Here is a 12,118-nt window from a genome sequence, read left to right as displayed (position 1 = left end):
CCCAAGTGCCCACCCTGCCAGCCTGGTTGCCCCTCATGGAATCTCCACTGACCTGGTCACCCACATTAACCCCCCTGCCAGCATGGTTGCCCCACACAGCCTGATTTTTCAGTTGTTTGGTAGTCCCTGGGCAGCTGGAGAGCTGAGGGGACTGGGGAATTCTGGGGGCAGGCAGGGCTGAGGGGACTGGGCATCACTATCTTGTGGCTGTGGGTGCCACCATCTTTGAGGGCAGGACAGTTAATTAGCATATTCCTAATTATTGGCTGTGGGTGTTGCCATCTTTGAGGGCGGGACAGTAAATTAGCATATTTCTGCCTTATTGGCCATGGGTGCCACAATATCTGTGATGGCCTGAGGGTCAATTAGCATATTCCCTCTTTATTAGATAGGATCATGAAAAAATGTGCCTATTAAGTAAGAATAAATTGGATATCACTTGAACAAATAAAAAACTATACAGGTAGCAGAATAGTCAAGTTTCTTAGTTATTTCAAAGCTTACATAGAAGTGAGAACAAATCAAATGTATAACAATGAGAATAGATTAGACTCTGGCTATGAAAGGACAGATCCTTTTTGACTTTAAAATTTTATCTTGATACTAGAGGCCTGATGCACCAAGATTCATGCAAGAATGTGCCTTCCTTCCCCTGACTGCTGGCACTGCCTTCACTCTGGCTGGAATCGCTTTTCATTCTGCCCTGTAGCTCCCTTTCTGTCTTCCTACACTGCCCAGAGGCCCAGAGTAGCTGGGGCAGGGTGGAATGTCTGCATCATCGCCATGGCAACGATGTAAGTGCTTTGTCCCGCCCCCAGCTGCTCGGTGCCTGTGTATGCAGATTAACCTTCCATCCTTGTTTGGTTAATCTGCATACTCACTCCTGACTGGCATCACCAAGGTATGGTCAATTTGCATTTACTCTTTTATTAGTAAAGATTATAGAATAGATATTTAAAGATCAAAGTCCCCAAGGGCTTTATTATAAAGCTAAAAAGGTCATGTATCTCAGCTTACATCTATGTAATTAATATAACAATTTCTTACTAGCAAATGGAAGATACCTAATAATTAAATTTTCTTACTTAAAAATATACCAATTTTTAAAGAAATACAAAAGACAGCATAGTTATTTAAATACAAAAATAACATAATTTTACCACTAATGAAACTAAAATAAACTGCCACATAACAATTGAAATGATTCTCAAAACATACTTTTCCAGGAGTGAAAAACGATTTCATTTCAGGAGGCAGATAATTTTTGGTGTTACTGAAGTTCTACAAACAAGGGAAAAAGTTATAGTTAGTGAACACTAAAACACTGTATCTGTGAGGGTCAAAAAGCTAAGAAAAGCCAATATCAGCTTTTGTTTTGAAAGACATAAAAAGTTTGTACTTATTAAAACTAATCAGTTAAAACACAAAATTTCAGTTGTTTTTAAATAATATACTTGCACTAATCTTGTACCACATAAGTCTCTTCATATCTTAATCACACCAAAAGTGAATGCTTCAAAGCGGACAATAATCACTTTTAGCTTCTGGATGAACCTACAAGGCCGTTCTAAATTTCTATACACTATATTAAGACTTTAATTGGTATTTTGATTAAGAAAAAAAAAAGACATTGGTGCTTTCTATACTCTCAGTTACTCAAGAGTCAAAGATAGCATCTTGAGAACACCTTTTATACTTTATACAATACTTGAGTTTAATGACAGTGGGAACATTCTTGTAGCATTCCAAGGATCTTGGGTCTATTCCAGATCTGTTCTCCACTAGTCTCCTCATACTAAAGTAAACTCTCGCACAAACTCCGAATTTAACTGACAAAACTTCCAGTCCGTATGTCCTTTGTGAAAATTAACACCCTGTTCATTTCAATATGTCATTTCAATCAAGACTTGCTTATAATTAACAGGTTATTTTTGTTATTAATTAATTGCTATTTTTAACAAATCTTAGCATTGAAAAAATACTATAATCTTGCAGATATAAATAAATATTATGTATCTACAACTATAGTCTACAGATTTAAATCCAAGAGTCATCGGTGGCAAACAATATTCAGGAATGATTAGCATGTGATCACACCACATGGCGCCCTGTTGTTGAGTGGCGTGAATTTCTGCAGCAGTTTTAACACAGGCCAGCCAACGTTCTAATGTGGGATGAACCACCCCCAGCCATTTACTCACGGTGGCTGGTGAACTCACACATTTATTAGACCTATACAGTATAAATTTAAAATTAGAGTAATACATATAGAAAACTTTTCTATGAAATTAAACTTTTCATATGTAATTTTAATAACACAAACCTGTTTACATAAGTAAAAACAGGTAAACTAATTTGTAGATTTTTAACATATGTATTCAAAAAACCTACTTTATTATATAACACATTTTTGGGTTTAATGGTCATCCTCTTGTCCAAATTAATCTGTTATATCAAGGTTTTACTATAGTTGTAGATCTCAGTCAAGACTGTATCTCTATCACCATTTAATGGCCATTTACTCATAGATCTACATGCTTTGATCACATTTTGTTGTGTTCTCAAAGTGGCATAAAATTTTGAACACAAACTCTGGATCCTATTAACTAGTTTCTGAACCTTATTTGTGCCTCCCGTTAGGCCCATATTCTGGTCTTAAACTACATTATTAAGATCTTTCCATAACATTAGTAGTAGGTCAGCTCTTGATTCTGCTCCTTCTTGATCTCCCTACAACCAAGTACTGATTTTACTTCAACTTACACAAAAAAATTCTAAAATGACTACCTTGTCAGGTTGAGTAAAAAAACGAGCTGGTAGTACTGGGTCTTTAGGAGATTCCAAACTGTATGTGGTGCTCTTTGACATGATGATATTCATGGCGACATCACACACAGTATACAGTTTCTGCAATGGTATTAAAAAAATTAGGTACTTAGGTATCCTAAAAGTCTAAATTGGAAGTAATTCTAGAATATGTACCTAATATTCAATTTTTAATGCAATAGTTTAAATTTAACATACACTGTTGTTTTCATTAGTTTACTAGTAATAATATTACTACTAATTTTATATTAGTAACTATATTAGTAAGTCTAATTACTATTAATCAAAATACTACTGATTATTTATTACTAATAGAAAAGACTGACATTGTATACAAAATACACTCAAGTGCTTAAATAGATAAGGAATAATTATCTACAAAGAATTACATACTTCATTCATTTTTGCATCATCTGGTCCTTGGGCATCTTTTGTTTGTTTAATATTTTCTACCATCTTTCTGATAAATGCATGACTGTTATTTTCATTTTTAGCCATTAATATTTCTAAAACAAACCAAAGACATCTAGAAAAATAAAAAAATAGAAAAGAATAATTTATTGTTAAATACAGATATAATAATTCTAAATATAATGAATGTCAGCAGTAAAAAAAATTAAAAAAAAAAAGCTTTAAGCCAATAGAGAAAAAAAAATTATCTCACACATACATATCACAACGCATCAGTAGTTTAAGTGTGAGTTCATAAGAACCCCTCTCAAAGTCTCACTGATTTTCCCAGGGCAGCAGGTTAAAAAGAAATAAATAATGAAGTGGTTTTAGCTATGACAAGAAAGGAAGACTACCTAAGGGAATAACTGGGCCATGAATAAAGTGATGCCTCAAATATTAAATATTGACTGTAGTTCCAATTGGAAGTCTTCAAGAAAATACAACTACCTTAATTTAATAATTGAGAGTCTTCATCAGTAAATTAGAGAGAGAAAAGTCATAGGTAACAACTGCACATACTTACTATCTTTGCTTAAACATGAAAAATTAAAAGAAAATTTCAATTTTAAAGTTAGCTCAGTTTAAAGTTAATTACAAAAAAAATTATATTTAAGAAAAAACACACAAAGGGTTTTGTCTGTATATTACTCTGCCAGAATGTGACAGTTTTAGCACAAAGGAGGAAAGTAATGGGAGAAGAGAGAAATGTGAAGCAAGATAACATTCTACAAGAAAAAAAAATAATAATAACCTTTAAGATCCAGGTACAGAATAAGCTCTTTTGAAGTGGCTTTCTCAAAGACTAGAGATAACAGCATGGCTGTATTGGGGCAATTTAGAGATATAGCCAAAAATATATAGTAAATTCCAAAGAATATTTTATCTATTTAAAAAACTAATTTTCTCTGAAAAAAAGGAAATGCTAGAAGTTTTAATTAGCTATAATTACTCTAACAGGACTAATTTTGGGAGAACTAACTGCATATTTTTAAAAAACTAAAACTATAGTAAAAGGGTAATAGCTTTTTCCCTTGCCAAGTGATCAGTCATTTGACATTATACTTGTCTTATAAGGACTTCTCTAAACTCCATATTTCTCTATTCCACACATAGATATATATTCTCTTTTGGCCTCTCAATAGTAATCTTTGAAAAAATTACAATTGTCATTAACTTTATTTAGAAATGTCACCAATGAATTAAATGGGAGTGTTGCCTGGTTATCAACTTAGTCCGTTATTAAATTAGACCATTCTTTCTTCCTTATAAAGAAAAATAGTGTCTGGAAAACAAAAGTGCTTACCATGTGAATAAAGGAGAATACTACTGTATTACTTCACCCCACATGAAAATCTATACAGAATTTCAAAAGAAAGTAGAAAACGATAAGAACTGTAATGGAAACTTTAAAAAAAATATATATATATTTTATTGAGTTTTTACAGAGAGGAAGAGAGAAGGATAGAGAGTTAGAAACATCGATGATGAGAATCATCTATCAGCTGCCTCTTGCACACCCCCTACTGCGGATGTGCCTGAAACCAAGGCACATGCTCTTGACCGGAATCGAACCTGGGACCCTTCAGTCCGAAAGCAGACGCTCTATCCACTGAGCCAAACCATTTTCAGCTGTAATGAAAACTTTTAATGGATTGCTTCAATAAAAAAGAAATGCTAGATTGGTAAAGAAACAGAGCAGTATCCAGTAATTATGCTAAATTAAATATTGGAAAATTATCTCTCTATATATAAAATAGAGAAATATGCTAATTAACTGGGATACTGCAACAGGTTCACCAGACAGGAGGTTGCACGCACAGCATGGGGGGCGGGGTGGCAGGGGCCTCCGCAAGCCTGCACTGGGGGAGGGCCGGATCAGCAGCAGCTGGGGCTGCTTCAAGGCTCAGAGAGGGAGGCAGGTTTGGACCAGCAGCGGCCATGGCTGCTATGGAGTCCGAGGAACACAGGGCCAGACCTGCGACTTGAGAGTGGCCACTGGACTCCTATTATAAGAAATAAAATATAAAGAGATGGTATGAAAAAAAGAAAAGAAAAAAAAAAGAGGCCTGCCTGGTGTGGCTCAGTGGTTGAACATCACCCTTAGAACCAGGTGGTCACAGTTTGATTCCCAGTCAGGGCACATGCCTGGGTTATGGGCTTGATCCTCAGCAGGGGAGTGTATAAGAGGGAGCCAATCAATGATTCTCTCTCATCATTGGTGTTTGTATCTCTTTCTCTCTCTTCTTTCCTCTCTGAAATAAATAAAAATGTGTTTTGAAAAAAAAAAATGAAAGAATAAAGAAAGAAACCTTAAGTTCCTAAAAAATAAAATAAATCTAATAAACTAATTGTAATTAAGATTCTAGTATCAACAGGAAAGGAAAAAAACTTTCAGAAAATATGAAAATGGAATGAAAAAAGTCTTACTCTTTAACATCTTTAAGTTGTTCAATATCCTGTACTTTGACATAATCTGGATCATGTGCCAAAAGGTGAATTGTATATGGAACAACATATTCTGGTAGAAGAGATAATAATTTTTCTGAAAAACAAACACACACACACACAAAACAAAACATCCAGGTTAGAAAACCAAATCTTATAAACCTTTCTTTTTCTTTACTCTGATTCAGTATTTCCTATATCCCAACAGTACCACATTATGGCTAAAATAAAAACATATGAAATAGCCAGTACTAAGATGTATTATAATTTAAACAATTTATTCATTCATTCATTCATTCATTCATTCATCATATACAATAGTGAAATGCCTATTAAATGCACTATATGCTGTGGTTACAAAGACTACTATTTCACTTTTCAAATGCATATGGGGAAAAGTGACTCAAACAAACTCTTAGACTAAGAAACATAAGATCTCTTTTTCTTATTACGAGCAACACTATGCTCAACAGTGCCTTCTTTATAAGCTTATGAGCAAATTAAAAAGTAGTAAATATTTCAGAGTTAGTGTGACACAAAAGTAGAAAGTAAAGGTTTTTGGTATTATTCGTATCAAAGTAAAAGTATTTGATCCTATCTGTAACAGAAAAACTGATATAAAAAAACATAAATAACATTTTCTAGGATATTTTAAATATCAAAGAAACATTTCTTTTAGTTTAAATTAAAATATCTTTATACAGGGTGGGACAAAAGTAGGTTTACATTTGTGAGTATATGAAACAGTTTTGTGGTTTGTTTTTTTTTAAATCTTCACATGAGGATATGTTTTTATTGATTTTTCTGTTCCTAGGGGGTGGAGGGTTAGGGAGAAATAGAGAAGAGGAAGAGGAGGAGAGTGGGGGAGAGGGGAAAAAAAGGAGAGGGGGAGGAGATAGAGAGATTTTGATGTGAGAGATAAAAATTGATCAGTTGTCTCCCATATGTGCCCCAGGAATTGAACCCATAACCTTTTGGTATGCAGGACAATGCTTCCATCAACTGATTCACCTGGCCAAACCCAGAGTTTATTCTTGCATTATTATTTTTTTAATTATTGTATTATTTTCCAATATGAACAACTGTAAACCTACTTTTGCCCCACCCTTATTTTAACTTTGATCAGCTATTACATTAGAGGTCAGAATTGTAAACCTAACTAGTTTAATAAGGTTATTATGCAAAAAACCAGGATTCATACTTTATACCATCTTTTCATATTTCCTACTTTCAAAACAAAAGTTTAAATTATACGTTCAACCTAGAGTATAGTAATATACGTGTCAATAAGGCACCAAGTTCTATTTCTAATCCTGAACTCAAAGAGAACAATTTGTGTGTAATATCCTTCATTTTAAGGAACGTATAGGAGGAAAAAAGTATCAAGGTTCAAATTAAGTGACATTCAAATTAAATTTTTATAAAATATTGAGTGCCTATAATATTTCAGGCTTATTATTTTAAGTATAAAGATTATTAAGACTAGACAAAGCCCTCATACTAAGGCACAGAGACAGAAGCTATCCTTCAATGTGGTAGGAGCCCTAAGACAAGAATAGCTAACCACTTCTTTTTTTTTTTTTAATCCTCACACAAGGATATTTTTCCCATTGATTTTTAGGGAGAGTGGAAGAAAGAAGGAAAGAAAGGGAGAGAGCCTGCAACCAAGGTACGTGCTCTTGACTAAAACCAAACCCGGGACCCTTTGATCCGTAGGCCAACCCTCTATCCATTGAGCCAAACTGGCTAGGGCCTGACTACTTTAGAGCATGCAGTATGGCAAGTGTTCTATATACGTTAACTTTTTTTTGTTGTTTTTGTTAATCCTCATTTTTCATTGATTTTTAGAGAAAGGGAGGGGAGGGAGAGAGGGAAGAGGAAGAGGGAGAGAAAGAAAGAAACACTGATGTGAGAGAGAGACATGGATTGGATGTCTCCTGCACAGGAATCACACCTGCAACCCAGGCACATGCCCTTGACCAGAAATCAAACCTTTGACCTTTCAGTGCAAAGATCAACACTCTAACCACTGAGCATCCCCACCCAAGGCTATTTACATTTTTTAACACTCACAACAACCATAGAAATGAGTATAATTAAACCATTTAAATTTTTTTTTTTTTTTTTTTTTACAAATAAAGAAATTATGGCTCAGATTGTTAAAGTAACACACTCAAACACAACCAGTAAATGGCAGAAGTGTGATTTGACTCCAGAGAACTCATTTTCCCCAAGGAGAGGAAGAGAAAAAAATAATTCCAATGATGGTGTAACTCTCAAACTACATTTTAAAGGACGCAAAAGATGCAAACCATGCTCCTTGGTTTTGTCTGTCTGGAAGGGGAGGCAACTTACAGGGAAACAGAGAAAAAGATGGCTACACAAATTTCAAACAATCCAGAGTATAAGAAGCATAGGACTTATAGTAGGGGATGGTTAGAGAAAAGTCTAAAACTCAGGTTGAGAGTAAAACTCTAAAGAGCCATGTTAATGAGTTTAAATTTGATTATATCAACAATAAAAAAATCAACACAGATTTCAAACATGATAGTGATATGATCCAATGTGTTTTAGAAAAATAATTTTGATAGCAGTGTGGCACACCTGGAGGTGGATTAGAGGCAGGAGACTTTATAAGAGGGAGGCAGACATGTACACACTAATCCAAGAGAAATACAGCTGAGAAGAAATGTTCAAGATATCCAGAGTAAGAATTAAGGATTTAGGGAAAGAAGATATGAAGAATGTCTCTGATTTTTAACTTGGATAACTGGATAGATTTTAATTAAATTAAAGTCAGAGAGTCACAAAAGCTAATAATGTGGATGGGGTAAAGTGAGCAGTTGTTTAAAAAGGCACACAACCCTGGCCAGTGTGGCTCAGTTGGTTGAGCACTGTCCCATTCACCCTGCAAGGTTGCCGGTTTGAACCCAGGATGCTGGTCCTGCACATCCGGCTGTGATGAGAATAATCAATAAAGACCAGAGACTGGTACATTTTTAAACTAAAAGATCATACTCTGACATATACATTTTACTGTTCTATTAAAAGTACCTCCATCCAATGTCACTACTTATTTCCCTCGGCCAGTTTATTTTGTCAGTTGCATAGAGATATGAGTTGATATTTAGATACCCACGCACTTCTATTTTAAAAATAAACTTTTTAAAGATGAAGCTATTATTGAAAAACAGTAATACTTATTTAATGAGGGCTAATTAGAATATAATAAATAACAGTTACATCACTTGGTGCTCTGAAAAGAAAATTGGCAAGCTGGAAAAACATACTTTTCATTTTCATTTGGGCTTACCACTAACAGCTGCATGCTGCTTCAGATACTCGCGTCTCACATTTATATTTTTTACCAGACACTGCCTGGCGTGAGCTCTTCGCTCTTTTACAGGATCTTTTGCACAAAGAGCACAGATTGCCATATACTCAAGTGGAAGTCGTAATCGGGAAAGGCCTTTGTGAAGTTTCTGAGCAAATACTTGTCTTACTTGATAGCATTCATCCTGTGAAGACATCATTATTCTACATATTATCACATGGCAGCAAAGAGTAACAAATTCAGATATAAAATGTACTCTATCAAGTAACCAGACCAGTAAACAGCAGCAAGTTTATCCACAATCATTGTTCAGCTCACAGGACTGATATGTTGTGACAAGTTAATTTCAAGGCAGAAGTATTTACCTGGACTCTAATCACTACTTGTTTAGAGGTGTCAGAAAATATTGAATGTACTCTTAAAACAGATAAAACTCATGAATAGCAATCCATCTCAAGTTAAATAAGGTAGGGGAAAAAAAATAAAGTTTAAATACTCTCTCATATATAGCTTTTTCATTTACTGAGCAAGATAAAATTTTAATCTATACATTTTATCATTTTAAAATGTACAACTCTGAAGGCAAGAATTTTCAGAAACACCTAATTACTTTTCGTTCTATAAATGAATCAATATGTTCATTATCACAGTTCCTCTGTCCTCCTGAAATCACTGTGATTTTTATCCTGCATCCACCTGTGCTCTCTTAAGCACTCTGGACATCTCCAGCATAGAAGTCAGTGTCTATACATATAACAGCCTAAGAGTGATCAACGCAACTAAAACAATTGAATTGACGACCGAACAGGCTGTTTGGGGTGACTGGCAGGGCGTCTAGTGAGGAATGACCAAACAACTGAGCAGCAGGCTGTGTGGGCAACCACGCTGGCAGGGGTGGGGGGCAGTGAGGGTGACCAAATGACCGAACAGCAGGTTGCATGGGGCAACCAGGCCAGTGGGGGGGGGGGGGGGGAAAGGAGGAGAGTGAGGGGTGTCCAGACCAGCAGAAGGGGGGCAGTGAGGAGCAACCAGGCTGGTGAGGGGGGACAGTGGTGGTGACCAGGCCATCGGGGGAACAGTTAGGGGTTATCAGGCAGGCAGGCAGGTGAGCAGGAGAAAGTGGTCCCAAATTGTGACAGGGATGTCTGACTGCCGGGATTGGGCCTACACTGGCAGTCGGACATCCCTTGAGGGGTCCCGGATTGGAGAGGGTGCAGGCTGGGCTGAGAAGACCCCCCCTCCCCCCTGCATGAATTCTGTGCACCAGGCCTCTAGTATAGTATTAAAATGACTGGTTTATATGCCAGTCCTTACTATGTTCCTCATTCCTTAAAGACATCTTTGTGCTCCTAAATCTAGCAGAGTATCCAGTACATGGATTATCAGAATTTTTTTTTCTAAACTAGGGAAAAGCCCCACATGACTTGTTTGCTCTTATTTTTAAAAATTTTTAAAGTATTAATATTAAAGTATTACAAATGTCCCCTTTTTCAACATTGACCTCTTCGAGCCCGCTTCCGCCCACCACCCAATTGTCTGTTTCCATGGATTATGCATAAAAGCATACAAGTTCTTGGGTTGATCTTTTCCTACTCATCCACCCTCCCCTGCCTTCCTTCTGAGGTCTGACAGTCTATTCCAAGTTTCTATGTCTCTGGACCTAGTTTGTTCATCAGATTCCATATGTGAGTGAGATCATGTAATACTCATCTCTCTCTGATTTATCTCACTTAGCGTAATACTAAGGTCCATCCATGCTGTTGCAAATGGTGGGACTTGTTTCTTTTTTATAGCTGCATAATATCCCATTATGTAAATGCTCCAAAACTTTTTATTCATTCATCTGCTGATGGGCACTTGGGCTGTTTCCAAATCTTAGCTATTGTACATTGCCCTGCTATGAACATAGGGGTGCACATATTTTTTTCTGATCGGTGTTTCTGATTACTTGGGATATATTCCTAGAAGTAGGATCACTGGGTCAAATGGGAGTTCCATTTTTAATTTTTTGAGGAAAATTCCATGCTGTTTTCCACAGTGGCTGCATCAATCTGCATTTCCACCAGCAGTATACTACGGTTTTCTTTTCTGCACATCCTTGCCAAAACTTATTGTTTGTTGATGATAGCCATTCTAACAGGTGTGAGTGATTCATCATTGTTGTTTTGATTTCTATCTCATGGACGATTAGTGACTTCGAGTATTTTTTCCATCTCTTGGCCTTCTGTATGACCACTTTGGAGAAGTGTTTATGTAGATTCTTTAGCCATTTTTAAATTGGATTAACTTCCTTTCATTAAGTTGTATGTATGAATTTCTTGTAAATTTTAGAAATTAACCCCTTATCGATGTATCATTGGCAAATATGTTCTCCCATGGAGTGGGCTCTCTTTTCATTTTGTTGATGGTTTCCTTTGCTGTGCAGAAGTTTTTTATTTTGAGGTAATTCATTTGTTTATTTTCTCCTTAGTTTCCTTTGCCCTAGATGTATTGGTAAACATATTGCTATTGTACATGAGTTGTCTGAGATTTTTTTGCCTTTGGTTCCTTCTAAAATTTTTATGGTTTCATGACTTAAGTCTTTTATCCATTTTGAGTTTATTCTTGTGTATGGTGTAAGTTGGTGGTTCAGTTTCATTTTTTTGCATGTACCTGTCCAATTTTTTCAACACCACTTATTTAAGAGTCTGTCTTTACTCCATTGTATGCTCTTGCCTCCTTGTCAAATACTAATTGAGCATAATGGCTTGGGTCCTTTTCTCAGTTCTTTGTTATGTTCTATTGCTCTAAATCAGTGGTTCTCAACCTTTCTAATGCTGCAATCCTTCAATAAAGTGCCTCATTTTGTGGTGACCTCCAACCATATTTCATAACTGTTATTTTGCTACTGTTATGAATTGTAATGTAAATATCTGTGCTTTCCGATGGTCTCAGGCTCTACATCAGCGGTCTCACAGGTTGCAAACAGCTAGCAGGGTCGCCTAACCATCGGAAAACATAGACATTTACATTATAATTCATAACAGTAGCAAAATTAGTTATGAAGTAGCAACAAAAATA

At 35.9% G+C, this 12,118-nt stretch overlaps 1 protein-coding gene across 5 annotated transcripts in view; it reads right to left on the bottom strand.

Annotated features, from left to right (window-relative positions):
- Positions 1–12,118, bottom strand: part of PDS5B (PDS5 cohesin associated factor B) — a 212,298-nt gene that overhangs the window by 27,194 nt on the left and 172,986 nt on the right. For all 5 annotated transcript variants that reach the window (XM_084879314.1, XM_084879315.1, XM_084879312.1 and 2 more), the window contains 5 exons: positions 9,038–9,242; positions 5,707–5,821; positions 3,220–3,352; positions 2,788–2,907; positions 1,219–1,281 (listed from right to left, as the gene is read on the bottom strand). In XM_084879314.1, the coding sequence (XP_084735440.1) occupies positions 1,219–1,281; positions 2,788–2,907; positions 3,220–3,352; positions 5,707–5,821; positions 9,038–9,242 (636 nt within the window). The remainder of the gene's footprint in view (positions 1–1,218; positions 1,282–2,787; positions 2,908–3,219; positions 3,353–5,706; positions 5,822–9,037; positions 9,243–12,118) is intronic.

This window comes from Pipistrellus hanaki (assembly GCF_964339955.1).
Source record: "Pipistrellus hanaki genome assembly, chromosome: 3".
Classification (NCBI taxonomy): Eukaryota; Metazoa; Chordata; class Mammalia; order Chiroptera; family Vespertilionidae; genus Pipistrellus; species Pipistrellus hanaki.
This window is presented reverse-complemented; position numbering and strand designations above follow the sequence as displayed.